The following is a 27,530-nucleotide window of genomic DNA, read 5'->3' as shown; positions in this document are numbered from 1 at the left end:
TCCAGGTTACAAATTTAACCATATCCCCATTTAGTCATTTTCAACCTCTCTTGCCGCCTCCCTTTCTTTTCCCTCATATAACTCGACTTTGCCCTGACATACAAATCACCATTTTTGCATACATATACATAACTACAACAATCTATACACATACTAATACCCACCTCCCCCCTCCCCCACCCTGTACTACCTGTATCCCCCGGCGTACCTGGATCCCCTCCCCATCCCCACCCACAACACCCCATATTAGGGCTCAGGGAGCAATTGATTAATGGCCACCATACTCGTGGCCGGCCCTCCTCATACAGAATTTTATAAACATATCAATACCTTTCCCACCCTTCCCCCACCCCCCCCCCCACCCCCACCCGCACACAAAAGTTAAATCATTAATAAAGAACTACTGGCTGACTAGTGATTTTTTTCCTGGGTACGACCCGTCCAGCCATTCTGCAACATCACCTGGAGAAAAAAAAAATTTAGTTGTCCCATTCACTTCAATCCTCAATTTAGAGGGGTACATCATAGAGTACTTTAGATTAAGCTCACGGAGCCTTGCCTTCACCTCCCTGAACCTAGCTCTCTCACGCTGGATTTCCACAGGGAAGTCTGGGAAGGCTGCAATTTTTTTACCCAGATGCCCGAAGTCCGCCTTATTTCTTGCAAGTCGCAAGATACAGTCTCGGTCCCTAAAGTTCAAGACCTTAACGATCAATGTACGTGGGGGCCCCCCTGGAGGTGCCGGACGGGATGGGACCCGATGTGCTCTTTCAATACAGAACTGCGGGGAAAAGGCTTCCCTGCCAAATTCTTTTATCAGCCAGTCCTCGACAAATTTCTCTGGTGAGCTCCCCTCTACTCGCTCCTCGAGCCCCACAAATCTGACATTGCTTCGACGGAGCCTCCCTTCAAAATCCGACATTTTAGTGCGCATGTCCTCCATCTGTCCTGATAGAACTTTTACTTGGCTCTTGAGAGGAGCCACTACATCCTCCAATGCGGAAATCCTGTTTTCTGCCTCGGTTACTCTCTCTCTGATGATTTGGGCATCGTGGCGTATCAGTGAGATGTCGGATTGCACCTTATTTATCTGCTCTAGCAATCGGGACTCACAGGTGTTCACTGCATCTAGTACCTGCTGCAAGGTGACCTCAGCTGGACGAGGTTCAGATGTACTTTTAGATGGTGTTGTCTGGGGGGTACTTGGTTGCGAACTGCTCCCCGCCTGGTTTTGCGTGCGTGCATATTTTTCGAGACGGGCAGCCGCAGTGTTCGTGCCCGTCTTGCCCATTCTGGATTGCGCCACGCTGCTTCGGGTACACGCAATAATCTCAACTTCTATTTAAGGTTTTTGCCCCCCCAATCAGGGGTTTCACAACCCTGCTCACAATCCCAGCACACTACCACCTAGTCCTGCTGTTAATAAGTCTCTTGCAGGTTATAGGTACACGGCACCAGACACTCGCTCCAACACTTTCAGTTAACTGTATATATTTTTTACTAGTTAACTTTTAAAGTCAATATCAGTGGTCACACTGGGAATAATAGGAGCTGTACCTTTCTGCCGGCTGATTGATCAGGAAGCCTGAGATGAATCCCGCAGACTGTTGATTTAGTGAAGGTCGGCGTTCTGGCAATACTTGAGCTGTTAAGGCCCCTGCATCAATATCCTCCTTGGTATCTTATTGCCAGCTTTATCCATAGAGCATTCACCTGGCACCATACACGGATCCACTGCCGCCTGAGCTGTGCCGGAAACTTGTCTCTGCCCCGGGTGCTGTGGTAGGCAGGCACGCTGGTTTGTTTTTCCCCAGGGTCTATAGTGACCAGTATCGGTATCAGGGGAGACAGCAGGAGAAGCCACCCGTCCTGCGCTGCCGGGCTCTAGATATCCGCCGCAGGTACACTTTGCGGTATGGCAGTGGCGCTTCCAAACAGCCGGCTGTCTCTTGTATGCGCGCTGCTCCGGCTGGCGTGTGACGCTGACCACAAGCGCCCACCCCTCCTCCGGCAGCAGTCGTCACCGCGCGACGAGACCCGGCGGCGTCACGGCTCCCAACCTCACTCGCACCGCCTAACTTCTCCACGCCAGGACCACTCTCCAGACCGGTACTTTATGCGGGGTTATGGGATACAAGTTCCCCGTCTCATGTGTGCGTTTGAGCGGGCAGGGAGGCGGTAGGGGCCGTTAGGATCATTAGGATAAGAGGAGAGCCGGCATCGACCTCCCTACCTCACTCACAAGCTGCCGTGGCCACGCCCCCCCGACAAAATCCTTCTTAGATGGGCAAAACCATGTGCACTGCAGGTGGGGCAGATGTAACATGTGCAGAGAGAATTAGATTTGGGTGGGGTTTTACTTCAAAGTGAGATCTATATTGCAGTGTAAAAATAAAGCAGTCAGTATTTTCCCTGCACAGAAACAAAATGACTCACCCAAATCTAATTCTCTCTGCACATGTTACATCTGCCCCCCCTGCAGTGCACATGGTTTTGTCCATCTAAGAAGGATTTTGTCAGAAAGAATGAACCAAAATAAGGCCCCATATGCTCCAGGCAGCTAATTAAAATATATTCAATGTCCACTAGTTTTCCAGTACTTCTCTCACAAATTGTATCCATAAAAATGTTAAACAGAATAGAAGGCATGTTGTTGTTTTTTTTGTTGTTGTTTTTTTAAATGGGATTGGAAGAAAGTATTGAGCGCTTCTGCTCCCATTTATGGGAAATTACCTTAGTTTATATGCTTTCTTATTACAGATGATTTTTATGTGATGTAATTTAGGTAGCCTAAATGTGCCTTGCAGATAATTTTTCTTGTGTCTTATGTTAGAGTTCTCCTGCGAGTTCGAATGCTGTATTACCTAAAAGCAGAGGTTCTGGGGGATGCGGCTGCCAAAGCTTTGGAGGGTGTAAATGTGAGGTAAAGTTTATCCTCATTTAAAATGGAGACTTGGGCAGAAATGACTGAAGAGTATGATTTGGGGTCTTTTTTGTGTGTGAACTTGCAGTGGCGGGTAATCTCTCACAACGCTGTTTTTTACTTTATCACAAGTTCAGGATGAGGGTTGTGTTGACCATATCGACCACCCTGGTTTAAGGTTAGGAAAAGTTTACAAAGGCCAGACAAAACTTTTTGATGAATTAAGGCCATTTCTCTGCTACATATAAATCTGAGGCGTGAATCAATATTTTGCTGCTATATCCATTGCTATATGCATTCATCAATAAAGTGTATATTCATAGATTAGGGAGTATCTTTCTTTGTAGGACATTTACAAATACAGGTCGAGTATCCCGTATCCGAATATCCGTTATCTGAATTATTCCGAAATACGGACATTCCAGAAAGTGAAAAAAAATTTTTTTTTTGCTAAAAACTCACTGGGGACATATGTAACAGCATCACTGGGGACATGATATGTAACTGGCACTATATATGTGCAAGACAATGATTGCTTGGCATTCAAATTCAGTGCTGAGATAGTACACATATTTTGTTTCACGTTTTGAAACCTTGTTTTTTGAACAATTAAAATATGTTTGTGTGCATTTTATGTGGTAATAAAATATATTTGTGTGTATATTATGTGTTTATACAGCATAAATGCAAGATACTTCAAAATACATCATTGAAATATTAAAATATTCCGAAATACGGAATAATCCGTTATCCAAAATTCTTGTGGTCCCGAGCATTTTGGATACGGGATACTCAACCTGTAGTATCTTTGAAATAATTTACCACTACTTAGAGATGGTAAATATGCATTTCATGAAAACGTTTACATTAACATTTAAGGTGGGAAACCATTGTTTTTTTATGTATATATTTCCTCTCTACAGTATATCCATGTACATTTATATATCTAATATAAACACACATAAACAGCAGGATTAAGGGTTGTGGGCTCCTAACAATAATATTGTCAATATAATATATACGGCCTACACACATGCCGATATTAAGGCATTTTCTAAGAGATTTTGCGATACACATCGGTGTATGTGTGGGGGCTATATTGGCAGCAGTGCGCGTCCCCGCGTGTCTTTATCGCTGGCCGAGATTGATGGACAGTGTCCATCAATCTCGGCATCGGCAGGGTTCTCCCACCGGAGAACACTGGCGCTGTCTGCTCGCTTAGCACACAGAGCTGACAGCTCGCTCTGTGTGTGGGCTTTCAGCTCTGTGTGCTATGCGATAGCACAGCCCGACCTAGCATAGCTAGGTAGCCCTGCACACATCGCTATGTGTGTAGGGCCCTTTATAGCTTCTCATTGGAAGCATATTGACTATTGATTTGATGTATTGACATTATTGAAAAAAAAAAAACGTTGTCTTTAATAAATCTCTCAGATTTATACAAGTATGGAGTCCTTGGTTTGCTCTCAGTCAGCCCAGGAACATTAAGGTGGGGTATTTAATCCCGGATTCTGACTGTCTCGACGGCTGGCATTCAATGTACTGAGTGTCGGAAAGTCTGCAAATCGGTGAAAAGGGACGCGGTTTATTGAAATATAGCTGTGAATTCGATAATCCGCATTAGTTTCCGACAAAGCAAATACAACTTGTTTTAATTTTGGATCTGTTTTGTCGGAAAAATTGCATTCAATGCTGTCGGTAATGGCAGCATTGAAAAGGCGATGTCCACTATTTACCTAGACAGAAATAGTGGCGGGATTGAATACAGCCCTAAATGTGTTTGATTCTACTTCACTCATCGTTTTACAGACCTCGCTTGCTGTGAACACCTTTGCGACCAGTTTGAGGGTGGCCAACTTTCCTTCTTCTACACTTTTTTTTTTTTAAATAATCTTTTTTACTTTTCTTTTTCAACCTCGGAGATAAGTTTCTATCCCAAACCCTTACACCTTCCATTTCCAATTTCTTTAGATATATATATATATATATATATATATATATATATATATAAAAGCACTACAGAACATAACTGATATCTAATTAAAAGGTAAATCTAGAATTATCTCACAGAAAAACTTTGTAGCTATGGGACAGGTTTCCTAAAGTTTCAGACCACATAATTGTTGAATTAAACTTATTGTTCCATTTTTATATAGCGAGAGAACTTGTAAACTGGTGCAGTTTGAACTCTGAACATGACTATCCAAGAATAGACATTTAAAGATGTTCAATAAAACACATGAATTCATAGGCATATATTCATATTCGCCGTGGGCGAGCGGTGACTGCGAGCAGGACTTTTTGCTCGCAGTCACCGCTCACCCTGTCCGTATTCAACTGACCCCCCTCATTCGCAAATTCCCCCTCGCTCCGTTTTTTGAGCGAGGGGGAATTTGCGAATGTGCCTCCAAAAACTGCGAGAATCGAGGCTAATTACAGCGAGTTTGCTGCACTAGCCTCGGCTCTCGCAGTTTAGGGGAATCCTCGCAGTTCTGTGACAGCGAGGATTCCCCCGGAACGTTGCATAGTGCGAGCGGCCGGCTCGGGGGTTAAACTGCGAAGATCACTGGTTTTCTGTGATCCTCGCAGTTTAACCCCCTCGCCGGCCGCTCGCACAGGCATTGAATACCTGCCATATAGTTTTGATGTATGTTTGACAAATTCATTTATAATGTCTTCAATAGGAAAATGTGGTGGGTTCATACATTTGTATGGACATTAATAGTTCTTCTTGCCTGTGAGATTTTAAGGGACATTTAGGGCTATTCTCAAGAGTGAAGTTCTCTGAGCTCTATATACATATGAAATAATAGTCCTGTTATGAACCTTTTGATTAATGTTCTATTTAAAAGTGCACTTTCTTGAACTGTGCTTGTAAAAAGGATTTTCATATATGTTTGACTTCTGTTGCAGAGATTTGGATATCATGTTACCTGATATAGATTATGTAGAAATTCCTGCAGACTGGTGGGATGCTGAAGCAGATAAATCACTCCTGGTTGGAGTTTATAAGTTTGGTATGTGTTTTACTAATTCATTTAAATACATTTTGCATCTTACAAATAGACTCATTATCTTTAAGACTCATTACCTGTAAGCAGTGAAGGAAGAAATTGTGTGTACTTAACCAATATTCATATAAAGACCATTTTTATTTTAGTTGTATTTATAAAACTGTATTCTGACTGGTTTAGATTTTGAGTGGGATTTAATGCATTGCGAGTCTGGCGGTTGAGCGGGATGACGGCAGAATTTGGAGGGTTTTTTAAAGGAGCAGTCACTTACAAGGAATGGTTTTGACTTGTAATTGACTGCCCCTTTAAAATAAATTCTTAGTTCGGCCGGCATCATTCACAGCCATTGAACATACGACGTATAACATCCCACCCTCTTTATTTTGTTATTTTTGCACCTTTTTCTAGGTTATGAACGTTACTGTGCCATTAGAGCAGACCCAGCTCTATGTTTCCTGGAGAAAGTGGGAATGCCAGATGAAAATTCTCTCTCAGCTGATGGAGTTAATGATGTGGCACCAGATTTATCAGAACGGTATTTGTCTAAATTGTGCCTTTTAATAGTGGGGATGTTTCATATATTGTTATATATATATATATATATATATATATATCATATATTGTTTTCATTAGAATTGCTCTTTCAGTTTTCAAAATGAGGTGGATGCAGAAGATTTTTTTACCTTTTTATTTACCTTTTTTTTTTATTCCACCGAATTGTTTTCTCCATAAATCATTTTCATTGAACCCAGTGGCTCAATGCAGCATCCCCCCCACTCGCCTACAGTGCAGTTGGAATTAGTGAGTACAGTATGCACCATTCCCAGATTTTTCTTGTGTAATTTATGTTGTCACACAAGGTGTTTTGTGGTTGAATTTCCACGAAAGAAACCTTTATAGGCTTTAAGCCCTCCGCCACTATAGTGAGTATGGTACGCACCTGGAATTATATCATCACCACCATTAATTTGGTACACCGTCACCTGTTATCTCACCTGGGTTATCCTGTAAATTGAGATTTAAAAGATATCTTTACACACATGGTCACTCCCAGCTCATTGTGAGTTTTGGTACGAGCTCTGAGGTCCCTCTATTAAATCACCTTGGTTGCGTATTAAAACATTGTGTCACTTACACAATTTTTTCTTTATGTATATTCCCATATCACAAGAAAATTTATTGGATACGGAGACGAACAAGTTCAGTGCCATCATATCCACTTTTTTGTTCTGGATACCTTCGAGTGGTCCTCCAACTGGATTTGTGGCTGCAGGGACTGAAAGCACCTTGGGACATTTCGACCCTTCTTTTGTTTACAGGAGTTAGGCCCACCCACCAGCCAATCATGATTGGAGAAATTCCAATGCCCGATCATGATTGACTGGTGGTCCAAAATCGCAAATTCCCACATTTTCATGACTAAAAATCGCACCATGTTGCACTTTTCAACCACAAATTCACATTAAATAGTTTTCGCAAAATGTGATAATGTGCCATTTCAGAACTGCGATAAAAATGGCGTCCAATTAAATGTTACCCAATATATCTATTTCCTTTCTAGTGAGGAAATCTTCAGTTCTCCATCCACTGGAAAAATACCACTGCAATGGCTAGAACGGTACTTGTTTCCTAGCAGGGCGCCCGTCGGGTCCCATCGCATACCTTAACTTAAGGTATGCGATGGGACCCGACTGACCCGATTTCGGGCTTTTTAACAGCTTTCCCGACAATGTAAAAATCGGGTCCATCGCATTCCATTATAATGGCATGCGATGCGACTGACCAAATTTTACATTGTATGTAATGTTAAATGGCCGTTTAAAATCGGGTCCATCGCATGCCATTATAATGGCATGCGATGCAACCAATGCGATGGACCCGATTTTACATAGGGACCAATGTTAAATAGCCCCCATACCCGATTTTTCATTGTATAGCCACCCAGATGGGTAATTTGTATGTCAAATGCCCCCCCCCCCCCCATCCCCCATTGTTAAAGCCACCCCACTAGGAACGCCAAACCGGAACGTGGCGAGCACAGTGAGCCTGCGAGGGGCGGCGGTACGCGTCTTCCGACCTTTTCATACCCCCGCTATCCACGCGGAGTTGATTTTATATAGTGTGGCGAGCCACGCAGCCTTAAGCGGGGCTAGTGGACGCGTAATACTTCTGAAGTAATGCGCGTCCCCACGCTTCGGGCTCGCCACACTATATAAAATCAACTCCACGCCGACGGGGATAGTGGGGGTATGAAAAGGTCAGGGGCGAGCAGACGCGTAATACGTCTGAAGTATTGCGCGTCCCCTCGCGGGCTCGCTGCGTTTGCCACGCTTTGGGTTCACGTTGATCGTGGTGTGTTGTTAACAATGGGGGGGCATACAATGAAAAATGGGGTCGGGGGGCATTTAACATTGGGGCTAATGTAAAATCGGGGCTCAGGGACCATTTAACATTGTTCCAATGTAAAAAATCGGGTCGATCGCATCACATGCGATTTGGTTGCATGCGATTGACCCGATTTTTGCGACCCGATTGCATACAATTAAAATCGGTGGCACCGTGCTAGGAAACAAGTACCGCTAGAACTTATTGCATGATACATTTTTTGCATGTCTAGGGCACTCCTCATATCTCTTTGATGATTGAGGTACAGTATGCCACTACCATGGCTTTGTTTGATATGATGTTTTTAGAAGGAGTGGTTATGAAGAGCGCAGAGTTTGACTGAATAGACTGTAAATACAATTTCATTCATTTCATAAAGCTAGTTTATTATTAAAAAAGGAATATGGGTATTCCTAAAAGCAGTTTGTTCATGAACATAGGTAAAAAAGAAATGTAACAATAAAGCATTCATATAACTCCCAGTGGGTGTTTGTAGCAATATAGGTTATTATTATATTATTATAATTTTATTTATAAGGCGCCACAAGTGTTTTGCAGCGCCGTACAAAGGAACAATACAGGGAGACAAAGCTTGGCATAACATTGAATAAATAACAAAAATACAGTACAAATAAAGAGCGCCACAGTTCAATGCACATTACAGCTTGGATATAAGTAGTGAGGACTCAATCAACATACAACTAGAGGCTAGATGCCAATGATGGAGATGAGTATACGGACAAAGATGGTCACTGAGTGTTGGAGTATAGGAGAGCTGTGAGTGAAATGTGAAGAGAAGAGGGCTTTGACAACAGGAGGGAAGAGGGCCCTACTCGGAGGAGCTTACAATCTAGTAGGAAGGGGAGACAGACAGATTACAAGAGGTGCAAGCAAGTGGGTGGTGGTTAGATAGCAGGATGTAAACAGGCAAGGGGTCGGAGAACCATCTGGTTTATGCAGTGGAAGGGTACGCTTTGATGAATAGGTGAGTTTTCAGTGCCCGTTTGAAGCTTTGCAAGGTTGGGGAGAGTCTAATGGAGCGAGGTAGTGCGTTCCACTGAAGGGGTGCAGCACGGGCAAAGTCCTGTACTCTAGCATGGGAAGCAGTGATCAGGGTGGAGGAGAGACGACAGTCGTCAGCCGACCGTAGAGGGCGGGAGGGTGTATGAATGGAGATGAGGTTAGAGATATATGGAGCAATGGAATTAGAGATGGCCCTATATGTGAGTGTGAGGTGTTTGTTATGATAATACCTTTATAATTTATAGGGTGCACTGATATATAAGACCACTATGGATTCCAGTTATTTAGGTCATGCAGAGCTGGGAATTGTGGACAATGGTGAAAAAGTTCTGATTTAATGCCCAACAATAAACTAATTAATTACCCAGTGTTGGTCAGAGTCCATGGGGGTACATCTGGAAATAATTAAAAATGAGGGGCAGATGCACTAAGCTTCAAAAATTATAAAATTCAGAGTGATTAAACCACCAATCAGCTCCTGCCTGACATTTTTCAAACACAGTCAGTGACATGGCATGTAGAAGCTGATTGGATGGCTGTTTATCACTCTACATTTTATCACTTTTTAATCTTATTGCATCTGGGTATGTCAAATATACAGTTGATAGCTGATAGGCTAGTGCACCATTTATCATAAAATTATCATTTTAATTAGTTAAAACTTGTTGATAAATTTCCCCCTATATAACAAAAGTTTACACCATGTGTTTATTCATGTTCTGCTTTTATATTGTCAAGGAGTGGTGCAGAAAAAGAGGAAAGTAATGAGGTTAAGCCAGAAGGACAGCAAGAGGTAAGCAGGCAAATTGAGCCATCTCTATTGGTTTCAGAACATATAAACACATCTTTGGGACAAGTGACAAATACTTTGCTCTGGTTTAGAACGTAGAGGGTTTTTTTTGTCATTCAATCCTCTTATTAGTGGGGTTTGATTCTACCTTCAAGATAACCATCCAATTCTAACACAAAAGTGAAAGCTCTATTTCGCTCAAGTTAAATTAACATGTCAAAAGGAATGACAATGAGCATAAGAAATGAACACATGTTTTGCCATCATACACAAACCATTAAGTAGACACATTATATTAAGCAGATAACATATGTTTAACCTTATTCTGGTCCTTGCTTTTGCGTGCATCCACATAAAGTACTCACAATTGGTACAAGTATAAGAAGTTAGGTATGTTCTGCTTAGTAATTGTAACTGTGCAGAACTCTTTATAAGTTGCCTGTGATTGTGGTATAATGAAATTTCCACCATACAGTACACTGAAGTTTGACCATGACCGTATTCCTATATAAAATGGCAGTATACTTTCTTGTCTTAAACAACCAATGTCTTGTAACTAAAGTATATTGCAGACCTACTGTATGACTTGGTTAAGATGGTCAGTTTTATAAAATTCATAATTATCTTCACATTTAGTGTACTATTAAACCGGTGTTTTTGTTTGTCTAGGTGGACACCAATCCCACTGAAACCAGTGTAGAACAGATAGATAATGAGAGCAATGCAGGTGAGGATATGACATTTAACTTGCTATTGAAGTGCAGATGTATAAATAAGAATGATGCTTTTTTGTTTTGTGACCTGCACCTTTAGTTTGTTACTCTATGTGACGTTTTTGCTGTTGCTATTGTTTTACATGATGTCTGAAGCCCAGGAGAGTCTTGAATCGGACAAACTGTTGTGGCCTGTTGCATCGGCTCTTACTGCAAGACTGCGTAGGCTCATAACTGTATACCAGCGCTGCAACCGCAGGGAAATGGCACGGCCAGAGATTTTAGCCCCTACTAACCATAACTATTGGCTGCAGGAAGAAATGGTCAGAAGAGCAGAAATGGACCCAATAATGAAAGAAATGCAGAAAAGGTTAGTGTATAAGACTCCATTATAGCCTATTTCTATCTATCTATCTATCTATAATATGTATGTCTAGTGTCTGATTGTGTGTCTCCGAAACACTGACATCTGTTGGCAGCGAGTGAAACTACATCTCTTTCGCTCTCTCACACAGAGGCAATCACAAGGTAGCAGACTAGCTTTCGAAGCATTTGGTTTAAGCGGGCTAATCTATGTCAAATATATGGTGCAGGAGCAAATCTTAGAGTGCTAGGATTCAGCTCAGGCTGTCGGTTATATGTCACCAACATATATAAATTACTAGTAATCTATATTTCTGTAAAAAAAACACACTATAATTTCACTGAAACTTTTGAAATAAATAGACGGAAGAGTGGATTAAATCTTAAAAATCCTTCAATTGCTACTTAACCGCTGATATTGATAGAAGTTAAGCTATTTTAGAGCCACAAAATGCTCTCCCACCTCCAGCAGAGCCTCAGTCTACAACAGGCGTTCCCAACCACAGTCCTCAAGGCACACCAACAGTGCAGGTTTTGTAGATATCCAGGCCTGAGCACAAGTGACTTAATTAGTATCTGAGGGATTCTGATTAAACCATCTGTGCTGAAGCCTGGATATCACTAAATCTGCACTGTTGGTGTGCCTTGAAGACCGTGGTTGGGAATGCCTGGTCTACAATTTGTGCCTTGGAAGAAAGGCATACTTTATTTCCTGCTGGTTTTTAGATTTGGTTTCTTTATTTTACTTTTAAATGTATTCTTAGTAACAACTACAAGTGAGGAGCATAACCAGAGTGAGGTCTGTACTGCCTCTGGGGGAGTCACTAAGTGGCTGTGGTAAAGAACAGCCAAGGACTTGTAGGCAGCGCTAGACTGTGACCCTTGTATTGCTGTATTCCCCATGTGCATGGTTCTACTGGCGGGCTATGCATTTTGCACTTCCCTGTATTCTGAGTTGTGCTGTGAGGAGGAGGGGCGTAGCACTGTCCTGTCCTGCCCGGCACTATTGAAGTAAGTCTTGTGTCTTGCTTAACTCAGCAATGGGGTCCCATTTTTCGGCAGTGCCATTTTAGGAGCCCTTCTCTCAGACGAGCCCTGCTCCCGCAGGCAGTTGTTTTTTAATTGCTTGGGCATTTCCCTGGGCTGCTTTCCATAAGCTCCACCACAGACAGCTCTGCAGGAACTTCTTGGCACCATTGCACTCTTTTTCTCTCTCTCTCTCTCTCTCTCTCTCTCTCTCTCTCTCTGTCTTCTGTTCTGCTACAACACTCTGAGAGGCGCTGCCTGTCCTGCCTGGCACTATTGAAGTAAGTCTTGTGTCTTGCTTAACTCAGCAATGGGGTCCCATTTTTCGGCAGTGCCATTTTAGGAGCCCTTCTCTCAGACAAGCCCTGCTCCCGCAGGCAGTTGTTTTTTAATTACTTGGGCATTTCCCAGGGCTGCTTTCCATAAGCTCCACCACAGACAGCTCTGCAGGAACTTCTTGGCACCATTGCACTCTTTTTTTCTCTCTCTCTCTCTCTCTCTCTGTCTTCTGTTCTGCTACAACACTCTGAGAGGCGCTGCCTGCCATTTTTTGCACACAGGCACAGACCACACAGCAAGGATTGTGGGGCCTTTGCTGAATCGCATTTGGCCCACTGATTTAATCTCCTATACCCTATTTTGTTGGTACTGCTGTTAATCTATTGTGGAACTATTACAGTACACTGTATTTACTCCACAGGCATTATCTTACCAAGTTTTTTTTTTTTTTTTTGCTAGTATACTAGGATGGTTACTTTGTTAGTTACTAGCCCACGCACATAATTTCTGTCTGATTTTTCACTAGTTGTGATTAAGGTTGCAGACACTATTTAGGATAATTTATTTGCTGTTATAGCATATTCTCCTTATATACAACGTCAGGAAGGCCAGACAAAGGGTCTAAAACAAAAACAGGCTCTGCTGTTTATTTTTCTTGTGCACAATGTGCCAATAAATGACTTAAAGGCTTCACAGACCCAGGTACTCTCTGCTCAGCCTGCACTGCGACACCTGCAGTGTTGCTTCCTGGCACTTCGGCAGTCCAGTCTGATATGCCACAATGGGCCAGAGCTATGACAGATGCAATAGCCCAGCTACGGCAGGCTTGGGGTGCTGATTCCAATGTTAGACTGTCTACTGCTGCGGCTGAGGAGCCCCTTTGGGCCCATAAAATGGGCAGGTGTTTGTCTGACTAAGATGAGGACCTCCTCAAATTCCACTGCTACAAGGCACAGACCAGCATCATTCCCTGTTTCCTCAGGAGGATAGGGAGATGGACCCAGATTGGGAAGACACTTCTAGATGGGAAGATGATACTTCTTCAGACTCTGAGGTCAAACCTTTAATTGAAACAGTTCGTCAGACAATACAGTTGGATGAAATCTTGGTACCGGGGTCGACTTCCACTTCTTATTTCAAAAGAAAAAGGCTTTTCTTATTTGAATAAGGAATTACAGGAAGGCTGATTGAAGCCTGATACAAAGGTCAAGGTCGCCGGGATGAAGACACCAAGTTGTGGGAACAGGATCCAGCGCATAAAGTGGTCTTAAAGTCCATATTCAATCTGACAGGAGTATTCCTACATTCCTTCCTTGCCATTGCATAAGTTTGGCAGTCTAGGAGTAGTTGACACCGATTGTGTATGGTGTAAATTTAAAGGTCCATACACACTGGGCGACTAAGCTGAGTGTGTATGGACAGCGATGATCGCTGGGGGGAAAGCCGCTCAATGCATACGCACTGAGCAGCTTTCCCCCTGCCCGGCGCCGTCAGTGGTGAGTGGATGGCTTTGCATAGTGCAGCGCTATGCAAAGCCGTCCTCAAATCCGCTCATCTGCTGGTATTACCAGATGACTGGCTTTCCTAGTGATGATGCAGGAGCATGCAGCAGCGCTCACTGTTCATCGCCAGGGCATACATGCTGTTTTGAGCGGCTTTCAGCTCAAAGTGGCCCAGTGTGTATGCATCTTTAGGTTCCTATTCAGATCTTCTCACTGACCACACAGGCTTTGTCCTATGTTACTGTCACCTTATTGGATTCTGTTTCTCTACAGGCTCGCATCTCCACTTTTGGCAGTAATTTCACCTTGCTCCCTATGGTTGCACTCCTGGAATGCTGATTTGGAATCAAAACGCACTTGGAGGCATTTCCCTTTTGAGTGTGAACTGTTACAGAGCCCAGAGCGTGCAAACATTACTACAAAAGAAGCTTCCAAGGTTCTCGCCATCCAGGACCTAAGCAGGGCGATCTGTTTTTGGCATGACTACTTCAGTTATGCCATTAAGCCCCAGGTGGTAGGCACATTTTTGCTTTTCTTTCAGGAAGTTTGGCTAGAATCCAAACCAGATTGGTGGGTAAACTGCGCTGTATCTAGGGTTATATTCTGGACCTTCAGTCACATGCGACACAGATTATGTGTGACCCCTCTTCCTTAAGACCTGCCCAGACCTGAGGCAGGGGTCATACTGGCAGTCCTGGCACAGCAGAGTCTTGGGTTCTACTCAGCACTAATGCTGGTTTCAACCAATTCTCAACTTAAAGTTGTTGTACCTACACTTCAGTCATCTTGGTCATGAAAGCAGACAATGTTTTAGCTTCTATTGATAGAAAGGATGCATACCTGCCTGTGCCCATTTGGAAAGGACACCACTACCTTCTACTACCAGTTCAAGGCCCTTCCTTTTGTTCTCTCCACAGCTCCCAGAACATTCAGAAAGATAATAGCTCATGGTATCGCTTTATTATGGATGCAAGGAGAAATAATCAACCCTTACCTGGATGACTTTCTACTCAAGGGCCTGTCCGAGGCTCTGCTCTGGTCAAAGAACTAACGTGGCCACTCTCCAATCCCTAGGTTCGTTGATCAACATTCCCAAATCAAGCTTTTTACCATCACAACGTATGGTGTTCTTGGGCCTTCTCTTCGATACCACAGAGCAGAGGTTCAACCTTTATCGAGGCAAAGTGACGGACGTCCAGTCTGGGACACACATTTTACTTCAAATATTTTGGGTCAGTACTACGATGCATTCAGTTACTTGGAAAAATGGTAGCTACCATCAAAGCAGTTTGGTTTTCATGCTTGCTTGCCAGGGCATTAATGTCTCAGATCTTCATTGGTCCCTTCCCGTCAACGGCCTTCAGGTTGGACACAGAGCTTCTCCGACTGTTGACTCCTACATTTTCAGTGGTGGCATCACACATCAAATCTGACCAAAGGATTCTCACCTGAATTTGGACTGTGGTATCCATGGATGCCAGTCTCATAGGCTGGGGTGCTGTGTTTAATCATCACCATCTCCAGGGTCAGTGGTCCAGGGTAGAATCAATGCTTCAATCAACATCCAATCAACATCCTTGAGCTTCAGGCCATTCACAATACATTGAGCCAGATTCAGGAACTTCTTCAGGAACATCCTGTGTGCATAAAGTAATGTGATGGCCATCGCTTACATAAACAAGCAAGCCAAGGCTTGCAGTTGAGGAGCCATGAGAGATCTAGCCCACATTCTTCGATTGGTAGAGTTTAGGGTTCCGGTGATATCGGCCATCTTCATTCCCAGGATGGAAAATTGGGAAGCACACTTTCTCAGTCGTCACACGGTCCATCCTGGGGAATGGCAGCTCAACCAGGAAGTCTTTCTGTCTCTTGTCTCTAGATGGGGCAAGCCCGACATTGACTTAATGGCATCTTGACACAACAAAAAGCTTCCCATGTTTGGGGCTTGCTCCAGAGATTGTCAGGCAGCTTCTGTGGACGTCATAATGAGCATTTGGCATTTATGACTTGTTACCTGTTTCCACCACTGGCCATGATGCCACAAGTGCTTCAACGGTTACATAGTAACATAGTAATTAAGGTTGAAATATGACGTCCATCGAGTTAAGCCTATTTGACTTGTAACTACTGACTGGCCAAAAATGTATCCAGTTTGGATTTAAATTCATTAATAGTAGTTGCTATAACTACTGCCAACGGCAATGAGATCTAGAATTTTACTGCTATAATGGTGAAGAATCCTCTTCTTAATTCAGTACGGAATTTCTTTTCCTTGAGCCTCCGTACATGCCCACGTTTCCGAAGTATAGACCTGTTAGTGAACAAATAATCTCACTGTTCCTTATGATTCACAATATTTTATTTGAACATACTAATCATATCTCCTCTCAACCTCTGTTTCTCCACTGAAAACTCGTAAACTCTTCCAGTAATCCTAATTGCTCCAGATTGGCCCGCCATCAATGATAGGGCGAAGGAGTCAGCTCTTAGTGTTTTTTCTGTGCCTAACTTCCATAGCCCATACTATGATATGTGATTTTACGGTGAGTTAAAAAAAAATCCCATTATTTATCAATCAGGAAAGAGATATATCAAAATAAGAGAACTTGCATTCCTTCAAAATTAAAAAAAAAAAAAAAAAAACAATATCCACTTCAGCACAATTTTTCATTTTCTAGATGGACAAGAAGAGAACAGGCAGACTTCTACCGAACAGTCTCCTCTTTTGGCGTAATATACGATCCAGACAAAAAGTGCTTTGACTGGACACAATTCCGAGCATTGTCCCGTCTCGATAAGAAGACTGATGAGAGCTTAGAAAAATACTTCCACAGCTTTGTGGCCATGTGCAGAAATGTCTGCCGCCTCCCACTCAGAAAAGATGACGGTAAGACTGAGTACTCCTTATATTTAGTGGCATGCACATCAAATAGCATAACATTGGACATGTTGCATGTTTAGCAAAATGTGTCTCCATTCATGTAACTATTAAAATATGTGGATTCTGCTCTGTGCTAAAGTATCAGACATATTGCATATTTCACAGAATTTCTATATTCATATAACTATTAAAATGTCTGGAAACAAGTGAATTCTGCCTTGAGATATTGACACTTTGTAAAAGTTGCTCTCTAGAGAAGATGTTGCATTTGTAAAGGTTTTCTTGCACCAAGTCAAAAATACACCTTAAACTTTGTGAAAATGAAGATGACAGATGTTGTGACCCTGTGTGTCTCTCTGCAGGTTCTGCTGATCCTTCTCTATTCTTAGACCCTATAACAGAGGAACGTGCTGCAAGAACTTTGTATCGTATAGAACTTTTAAGAAAGGTGCGGGAACAAGTACTAAGACATCCACAGCTTCATGAGCGTCTAAAGTTATGTAGGCCCAGCCTTTACCTTCCTGTTTGGTGGGAATGTGGCAAGCATGATAGAGACCTGTTAATAGGCACCGCCAAACATGGACTAAGCCGTACAGATTACTACATCATGAATGATCCCCAACTGACTTTTCTGGATGCTTATAGGAATTATTCTCAGCATAAACGAAATGGTGTGGACAACTTGTGTTGTCATTATCAGATAGCTTCCAAAATGTTTGATCCTGATTGCCATTTAGAGAGGACATTTGATGCTACAAAGGTAGAGGCTGAAAATGAGATTAAAATTGAAGCTGTCGAGGAGCCCATTGCAAATCAAGTCTGTAGCCCTCAGGACCTTTCCTGTGAAAACTTTATCTCTCAAGTTGGAGATATAATTTCCAATAGCCACGATGACTGTTCTCTGCCTGACCCTCTCATGTGCATGATGTATGATGAAAAGGCATGTAATAGCACTCTTTTACAAGCTACCTGTGAACAGAGCGCTCTCACTCAGGAGAGCTTTTTGGGTTTGGAAGAAAAAAGTGAGCCGACTGATTACTCCTTAAATAAAACCAAAGAGGAGAATTTAACACAAGTTGAGGAACCAGTATCTAGGGATTGCTTCCTGGGAAGCAATGAACAGGAGTGTGATCCTATAGATGGACAAGATAGTAGATTAGGCAAACCGTTTAACAGCAATGAGAGCCATCTCAGTTTATCAACAGAGGAGGATGAACAAGCACACACTCAAAGCATTGGACAGAGGGAAGCACAGGCTTTAAGTGATAATCACTTTTGTGCAAACCTTGGTCAAACTGCCTTGAGCCTAGATCTAGATTTTCTCGATCATTCAGCTCTTAGCCCCAATCTCAATGAGGAGAAAGATTGTGGTATAATTGGAGAAAGTCCAGAAAGCCCAAATTGTGAAATTCCAATAGAGGAAAAAGAGGAATGGGGAGCTGAGCTCCCGGAAATTAAGGATGATCCCATTGTAAAATGGCATAAAGAGCTAGATGATATGAAGGAACTTCCTTTGGAAGAAGGTAGTGAAGAGCAAAAGATAAAGGATTTAAGTGTACAAAATGTTTCAAAATCTGCTCAAGATTGTGGTGTCCAGCCCATAGATGAGAAAGACACTGTGGAGTCCAAACATAAAACTGGTGAAATGCTTTCTGGCCTCTTAAAGCAAACTCTAGGGGATTTGAAAGTTAAATCCTCAGATGAAAAACTGTTAGCTGGGTCTAAGTCTCTTTCTGATGGAAAAATTAAAGTGGAGGACTGTGAAGTAAAAAAGGAGAATATAGAGGAGGAGTGTGGCTGTAAAGGTAAGCAGCCTATCTTTTGTTTGGCAATACCTTTTTGTCATGTAAGTATTACCTTTCCTGTGCATACATCATTAAGTTTAATACTATACAGATACAAATTGCCCATTTATATTCATTGGATAAATACATTTTTCAACTTATTAGGCAGATCTGTTGGCAAATCTATTTGCTCATAGTAAACTATCAGAAAACATATATATTTCTCCTTCATCCACCAGGGGACACTGGAGCTCAAGACACTGGGGTATAGACGGGTAGGTGAGTGGAGGTGCCTAAAACTTCTGCACAGTTATGTGTATATAGAAGCTATCCAAGCATTGAGGACACGTGGCTGTCTGACTGTTACAGGGAAGTTGTCGGGAAGGACCCACCACCACATATTGGGGCTGGTATCTGGGTCCCTGGCCGCCTGACACTGCTCATGGGGGATCCACCACAGCTTACAGTGGTTTTTGTTCATGTCCATACCACCACCTTCTGCTGCAAACTTGACAACAAGGCAGTAGTAAGTAGTCGCAACCTCTTTTATTAGAAGGGGGTATTTGCAACAGCCGCTGAACAGCACACTATTTTAGACAGTGCTGAGTAAGCCCCTTGCATGCTCTGCTGTCTCCATATAACTAGCTGCATTCACAGGTTATGTTCTTTAACAGCTACTGTGCTGATACACTTTGACTGTTTAGTGCCATCCAGACCTGCTTTGGTAAATTCAGTCCCTGGTATTTAAATTTGGTGGGTACTGGGGGGCTAGCGGGGGGTGGATCATCGCAACAGCAAAACCACTCTGTCACTGCTGCTGAACCAGACTGCTCTAGGAAGATGGAAGCTTTTCTATTGGCCCAGCTTCTGGGACTCCAATTTGGAAGTCCCTCTCCCTCTGGTGTGCTCTAATAACTCTGTATAGCATGGCCAGTACTATCTTTCCCACTGTGTACGGTTAATTCTCCAGGGCTGCGCTGTACTCCAAACTACAATAAGGCTCTGGTGAACAGCTCTATTTCTCCAACACACAGAACTTCAACAACAGGAATATGAATGCACTGTAAGAAATTGTTGGGTTTGGGGTGTAGGGAACATAATATATTGTGGGATGATGTGTGACTCTCCTCTTCCCTCATACCTTTCTATTGTTACACCGTGTACTGCTCTGTTGTGGGTGTGAGTGCATGTGTACAGGGATATCCTCTGTACTCATTAATACAGGCAGTGGTGCAGCCTCTAAGATGTCCCTGAAGGTGTTTGCCTATACTAAGTGCAACACAAAGTTTCCTTACACAAGCTCTAACCGTGCGGCAGAGTGTGACTCCTGTGAGTCTGAGGGTTCAGCCCCCTCTAGGGCTCCACCTAATTAGGCCACGATGTTGCCTTAGGTTTTCACCTTAGCTAGTATAATGTAGAAACAGTCTTCTTAATTAGTAGCATCCCACAGTTATCAGGAGTCAGCAAAAAGGGGGGGCAGTTCTGGGTCCTTGTTACCTTCATAGGCTGAAGAGCTTTGCGTAGGCTCGGGGATTTGTCTGCTCTGTGGTGTGACTTATAGTGGGATCCTCTTCCAGGTTTACCAAAACTCCTCCTCAGAAAAGAGACTCTAATGGTGTTCCGTCAGAGCAGATCCTTTTAGAACAGGTATCCTTGACCCTTTTCTCTGCTGTGGTGCCGATCTCATTCTAGAGCTCTGAACACTCTAGTGTTCTTCTAGCAGCATCCCCTTTTATACTGTGACTGCCCATTTCAGTGCAATCGGAAAGCACCACAGCCATGGCATACATCAATCGACAGTAGTGCAATAGAAATGAAACCGCATGACAAATTGTGAATCGCATCCTACAGTGGGCAGAGAAACATGCTGTGTCAATCTCCAGATGGAGAGAACATGGAGGTAGACTATCTTAGTTGCCAGAGTCTTCATCCCGGGGAATGAGCCCTACATCCAAACATATTCCAACAGCTGGTCTGACATTGGAGCAGTCACCAGTTGCCTGGTACAGCTCCATGATTTTGTAATGTACCATCTGGTGTAACTGTTCCTGACATTTCCCATCCTGCCATGGTGCTTTTGTCTTTATATGACTGCAGATTAGCCTTGTCGATCATGGTTCTTGGATCTTTTATTACTGCTCTCTTACAATCTGTGGTCATTGGCACTACTGTTGTATTGTGTAGAACAGGATCCATTTGTGTACCCTGATTTTACAGCAACTGTGTATAACAATGTGGCTGTCAAAATCGCACTCTTAAGATGCAGGGGTATTCCCGTAAACTGTTATTCCTATCATGCCCTGAGCTTGGAAGCTGGTGACGACTGCCCACTACCTTAGCATTAGGAGGTCCTATGCGGCATGGTGTGAAGGGCTAGGTTTCTCCACTTTTTGCTTTTATCTTCAATGTCTCCTCCTCTTCCTCCAAGTGGGGCTCGTTGTTGTTGCTGAAGGTACAAGTGTCTGCCTCTTCCGTCTGTTTGCTTTCGGAAGTTAAGACATTCCTTCAGGGAGACCTTTGATTCCTGCCACCCTTTTCTGTTTATAGTTCCTTGGGATCTAAACCTAGTGATGACCTTTCTACAATCTGCCCTATTTGAACCGTTGGACCTTTAGAACCTGTCCTTCTAAGAAATTCCTCCTGTTGGCCTTGGTGTTGACCAGGAGGGTATCGAAACTTGAGACCTTATCAGGTTGCTCTCCATATCCATCTTCCATGTACAGATGGATCCCTCCTCATTTAGCCTGTTAATTGGATTAAGTGAGTAATAGGATTACTATGCTAACCCCCTACTGTATTGTTCTATGTATTGAATTTCTGCTGAGAACAATAGGATAGCCATGGCTAGCCATAGTGAGCCACGAACTAAGGAATAAAGTTGACAGGGGCTCCAACTGTATCTAAGTTAGTGTTTTCTAGGAAAACACTGTAATGATGCATTTCGTATGCAGATACAGGTGCGGTCGCAGACAGAATATTGGCATGCAGCATATCATTTTCATTGACATAAGCTGCTTGTGCATCCTATTAGTATCGTTTTCATAGGAAACAGTGGCACAAAAGATGCTTGGTGCTTTAGTTGCAGCAAGGCATGGCGTGACTAGTAGAGCTGTTTTACATAGATGTATGTGGACACAATCTATAAGATTTCACAACATACCACCTTTCTGAAACATGTTCAATATGCCAAATTCATTTATGAATGAAATGTTTTAATTTTACACTTTATTGTTCAAACGACTAGTTATTTCCTTTATATATTTGAAAATCATAAAGTCTCTATCATCTGCTAACAAGTGAAGTTGTGTATTATAATAATGGCATATGTTTTTGGGGACATTATAATGTCTGCATGCTGTTGTATTGATTATCACCATATTTTGTAGTGTGCCGTCTGAGCATGATACATCTTTGTATTTGTGTGAACACGTGTAATATTATCACACGCTGGGTAGTTGTAGGTTACTTTCAGTAATCATTGGTGTTCTTCTATGACAGAATGCAGTGACTTCTTTTATGGTGTGGCTGTACTACAGTATGTAATTCCGCATGCACTACATTAGTATGTATGGCTGTGCAAGTTTAACATTGAGTACCTGGTTTGGGATTTTCTCTTTCTCTCTTGTATTCATCCACCAGAAGACACCAATAATTATGGCAGAACATGGATATGGAAGTCAGAACCTGCAGGTTAGAATCCATTCTGTTGGGCAGTTAGAAATAGTTTTGTTTGTTTGTGAAATGATCATGAGACCAGTTGTCATTTCCAAAGTAAAATTTAGATAAAGTGTATGTGCCAGTGGTTAAATTTTTGTCCATTTCCTTCCACTCACTTGAAATTCTATTAAAAGGAAATGTTGGTCAGTGGCATCACTATCGGGGTGTGGGGTGACTCCAAAATACTGGAGATGCAGACTAGGTATCTGGGGCATTGAGCTTTTGGGGGCCCCTGGAGTGCCAAAAACAGGGATCCAGATGCAAAGCCATGCCCCCTCAAGAGGCCACTCCCCTTTTCATGGCATGTTCCATGGAATCTTAGGGCACGCACCAGATGCCACTTAGGTAAGTGACAGCCCTGGTGTGGGCCAAGCCGGAGTATAGGCCTGAGGTATCTATCACACTGGTTACAGTCCCTTTATCTTCTTCCTGTGCAGTTTATTGGGATGTGGCAGTTTTCAGCTAAGGTAGTTTCAGCAAAGGTAGTTACACATACACACATATGTATTCACCATACATACTTACACTCCCTCCCATACATGCACATATTATTTTTCTTATACATACAATTTATGATACACATTAACCTCACTGACACACACACTGCATATCCTTCAACATGGTTTATTCATTTAGGTACAAAGGGCCAACTACATTAAGCCATAACAAGTAAATAAATGTAGAAGGATAAAGTACCAGCCAAACAGCTCCTTACTGTCATGTTACAGGCTGTGTTTGAGAAATGACAGCTAGGAGATGATTGGCTTGTACTTTATTACTCTCCACTTGTTAAAGTGCTTACAGCGATGGTGGGGAAATTACTGTGCAGAAAATTGCCCGTGAAGCAATTTTTCCGTGAGTGGACGGCTTTCCATAGCAGGACTCTATGGACAATAGCAGGACTCTATGGAAAGTTGTCCACCTCTATGCTCATATGCTGGTAATAGGAGCTGATGAGCGGCAGGGATGATGTGGGAGTGCTTCTTCAGCTCTGGCGATGATGCGGTAGCGCTCATTGATATGTCGTACACAGTGGATGGCTTTTGAGCTGAAAGCAGCTCAAACGCTAAAAGTGAGCTGCTTTTAGCTCAAAATCTCCCGCGCACCTCATCGCACAGTACAAAAAGTATGTGCTTGCACATAAGTTTTGTACCTAGTTCTCATCAAATCGCATCGCATCGCATTGCATGCACAACGTGTGCACATGCAATGCAATGCGATTTGATCCGTGCTAGTACAGCACGGAAAGGACGCCCACAAAGCAGCGTGTATGGGCTGCTTTAAGGCTTCATACATTTGGCAATGCTGTGTTCCTGTTCTTACTTGTCCGTGGCAGTTGCAGGGGTGGGGCTGCAGCAATGTCCAACATTCAGAGAGGGGAGACTCACCAACTGCCACTCCAAACATTGCTGCCTGGGACTCACAGTTGGTGTGGCTCCCCTATTTAAATTTTGGACTGTACTGCAGCCACACACCTGTCACTGGCAAGGAAGTCCTAATGGAATAGCGTCATGCTGGAGGTTATGACATTTTCTTTTGGTATTGCTCCCTTGTTCAGTTTCCTCCATGGCTGCTTGCTTGCACTGTAGATGGGGGCAGTCCTCTGCTCAAATTGGCTGAATGACTCTGATGTTTGGCTTGCTTGAAATAACCACAGCAGGGGCTGCTGAGGAGTTCCTGGCTGTTCCAATAGTGTTTTAAAACTGTAATGGTTTTTCTTGGTCAGGTTTTCGTTTTTTCATCATAGGCAGTGGTCGCTACCCTGCAAATTCCCTGGCTACACCTCAGGGAATGTTGACCAAATACCATGGCTTGAGTAATGTTTTCTGTACTTTACTTGTAAATAGGACATTAGGTGCCCATAGAGGTATTTTTTGTACTATGAAGATGAAGAGTATGCACTTCAGCGGTTATTCTAATTCTTTTTTTTTTTTTTTAAATTGAGTTTTTATTTTTCATATGCAAATTACAAACATAAATACACTTACGTACAATACATTACATATACATAAAGACCCCGCTTACAATCCCCTGGCCGGTCACTCCCCCAACTATACAGAAAACATCTAGACCTATATACTATAAACGCTTGGCTGTGAATGTCACTAATTCATAAATCAAGTCCAATCTATGATAACCTATCACCCGAAGAGGAAGATGACCCATCGTCCGTCATTGTTCCCATGATGCACAATTACCCTATTGATCCATAACACTTCCGCCCCTCCTGACCCCCTGAACTTGGTCATAAACCCCTATCAAATTAATGTTATAGTCAATGCCTACCTCCCTACTCACCAAAGTTTTCCATACAGCCTATAATCAAAGGCGTGAATCCATATACTATTAACAATATTCTAGTGGTTAGATACCCTCCCCCTTCCCCACAATACAAATCTTTAAACCCCCCCAATATCCTGTAATCATAACTACAGCGTGCACAAAAATGTAGTTTACTTCGTTAAGTGAAAATCGTGAAAACCAATGTTATCTCCTTATATCACAATCGTGACCGTTACTTAATTTCATTTCATAAATGTATCAACCATTATTATCCTTAATAACCGTGCCCCAATTAATTAGCTAACATTAACTATAAAAAACCCTTTTGTTATTAAATAACACAATCTCATTGTAATGCAATATAGAATTTAGAAGTCGTCCACCCCCCCCATACCTTATAAAATTTTGCAAAACACCCTCGTGTAGCATACATATATTTTTCATGGGAGCAGGTAGCATTGACTAAATTAATCCATTCCACCACCGAGGGCCCCACCGTTGCCATCCACTTCCTAGCAATAATAACTTTGGCACAGGAGACTAGGATCCTAATTAGTTGGGTCGCTTGCCCACTCTGTTGTGTATCCACCACCCCTAGTACTAAACAAATGGGACTGAAAATAGAACTGGGAATTCCCAACTCCGACATAACATTACACGTGGCTGACCAAAATGCTTGTGTACCCATACACTCCCACACTAAATGCCAATAAGTACCTGGCTCCATCCCACATCTGGGGCATCCCCCCCTAGTAGAACTCCCCATATACCTCAATCGCTCTGGAGTAAAGTAAATTCGATGTAAAATATTAAATTGTACCTGCTGGACCGAGAGGGACATAGACGATTTGCCATTAGCCGATAACACCTCCCTCCAATCTATTACCAGGACCTGAGGGATTACCTTGGCCCACTGAGACCTTAACTTATCCAAACCACCTTCTTGTTTAAAGGAGTGGATAAATCTGTATATGTTAGAGAGGTGCTTCCTGGTGCCCAGTTTTTTCATAAATTCCTTGCACGGATCTTCCCTAATGATTAGGGATCCTCTCCTCAACATACAGACCAATGCACTTCTAACCTGAAGGTAGTTGAAATACACTTTCCTAGGGAGGTCATGCCTCTGTTGTAGTTCCTCAAAGGAGCAGATTATTCCTTCCCTTACCCATGAACCTACCGCCAGCAAACCATACGCCTCCCACAATTCTCCGCCTACGCCCCTCAATTTTTTAACCTCCGAAAGGGAGAAAACTGAGGACTGTGGATCCGTGTCCATAAAGTTTGTCAACTTTTGCACCTGTCTCCACACACATATGGCTTGGGCTATCAAGGGGGGTGCTTTACCCCATACCTTCCCTGCCAACAATAATTGCAGAGGAGATAACCCTAACTTCCCCTCCATTGCTAGGGTCCTAAATTCCCCCTCCTCCTCACTTCCCTTTATCCATGGGCAAAGGTGACATAACTGTGATGCATAATAATAAAGTCTAAAATCCGGGAGAGCAAGACCCCCCTCCCCTCTATCCCGGGTCAGGACGGATAATCTGATCCTTGGGCCTTTGTTTTTCCAAATAAATGAGGATAGAACGTTATTCAACTCATGAAAAAATTTAACATTAATATAACAGGGGGAATGGAGCAACATGTACAAAAGTTTAGGCTGGATACACATCTTCAACAGATTAACCCTTCCTAACTGCGACAGAGGCAACCCAACCCATCTCCGGCACTTAGCTTTAATTTCTCCCAGCAGCGGCCTTAGATTGTCTGCAATATAGTCCCGCGGGTTATCGGAAATCGTAACACCCAGGTACTTAAATTTACTGGAGATTTTTAACGGGCCGGCAAGCTGGATATCAGAAGTCACGGAACCCAGGAACAAAACGTGGGACTTGTCCCAATTCATTTTAATACCTGACATACCCCCAAAATCATTTAGGAGGTTCACAATTAATGGGAGATCAACGCCCGGACTATCAGTTCCAATTAGAAGGTCATCAGCGTACAGAGAAACCAATTTACTCCCATATGAACTATGACAACCCAACTTCTGTCTCAGTAGATGAGCCAGAGGCTCCACTGCCACCGCAAACAACAGCGGGGACAGCGGACACCCCTGCCTTGTACCCCTGACCAAGGGGAAGGAGGAGGAGGTAAAACCATTCACCGAGATACGCGCCAGTGGCTGCCGATACATTAATCTTATCCAACCGATAAAGCCTTCCCCAATACCAAATGCTCTCAACACAGGCCATAAATACTCCCACTCGATTACATCAAAAGCCCTACTGGCGTCAAATGAGGCCACTGCCGCCCCTTTACTACCCGAGTTAATAATTTGAATGAAGGAAAGAACCCTCCTCAGGTTGACCGCCGTCGACCTGCCAGGTCTGAAACCTGTCTGGTCATCATGTACAATCTCATCCAACACCTTCCCCAAACGGTTGGCCAGTATTTTTGAAAAAATTTTTGCGTCCGAGGACATAATTGATATAGGTCGATAAGACCCAACCCGAGAGGGGTCCTTCCCCGCCTTGGGTATCATAACAATGTAGGCTTCTTCCATAGAGGGGGGTAACCTACCCTCAGCCAGGGCACCACCCAACAGTTCCCATAACGGAGTGGCCAGGACGTTCGAGTATTTAGAAAAGAATTCCCCCGGTAGCCCGTCCAGCCCCGGGGCCTTGTTTTTCGGAAGGGCTTGAATTACGGAAACTACCTCTTCTAACGTAATAGGGGCATCTAAGAGCTCTTTCGAGGCCGCAGAAATTTGCGGTAGTTCCATTGCCCCCAAATAATCTGCAATATTCCCCTTACTATTCAATCCCTGAGACGTAAACAGTTTTT

At 43.0% G+C, this 27,530-nt stretch overlaps 1 protein-coding gene across 4 annotated transcripts in view; it reads left to right on the top strand.

Moving 5' to 3' along the window:
* Window positions 1-27,530, top strand: part of CHD6 (chromodomain helicase DNA binding protein 6) — a 130,925-nt gene that overhangs the window by 81,243 nt on the left and 22,152 nt on the right. For 3 of the 4 annotated variants that reach the window (XM_083147650.1, XM_083147651.1, XM_083147652.1), the window contains 9 exons: window positions 2,834-2,923; window positions 5,837-5,940; window positions 6,346-6,472; window positions 10,084-10,138; window positions 10,805-10,862; window positions 11,005-11,218; window positions 16,697-16,905; window positions 17,262-18,704; window positions 22,323-22,373. In XM_083147650.1, the coding sequence (XP_083003776.1) occupies window positions 2,834-2,923; window positions 5,837-5,940; window positions 6,346-6,472; window positions 10,084-10,138; window positions 10,805-10,862; window positions 11,005-11,218; window positions 16,697-16,905; window positions 17,262-18,704; window positions 22,323-22,373 (2,351 nt within the window). The remainder of the gene's footprint in view (window positions 1-2,833; window positions 2,924-5,836; window positions 5,941-6,345; window positions 6,473-10,083; window positions 10,139-10,804; window positions 10,863-11,004; window positions 11,219-16,696; window positions 16,906-17,261; window positions 18,705-22,322; window positions 22,374-27,530) is intronic. The other variant, XM_083147654.1, reaches the window with a different exon arrangement.

Source organism: Crinia signifera, chromosome 6 (assembly GCF_055691185.1).
Source record: "Crinia signifera chromosome 6, ASM5569118v1, whole genome shotgun sequence".
Taxonomy (NCBI): domain Eukaryota; kingdom Metazoa; phylum Chordata; class Amphibia; order Anura; family Myobatrachidae; genus Crinia; species Crinia signifera.
Note: the sequence above shows the minus strand (reverse complement) of the source record. Positions and strands in the feature narration are given on the sequence as shown.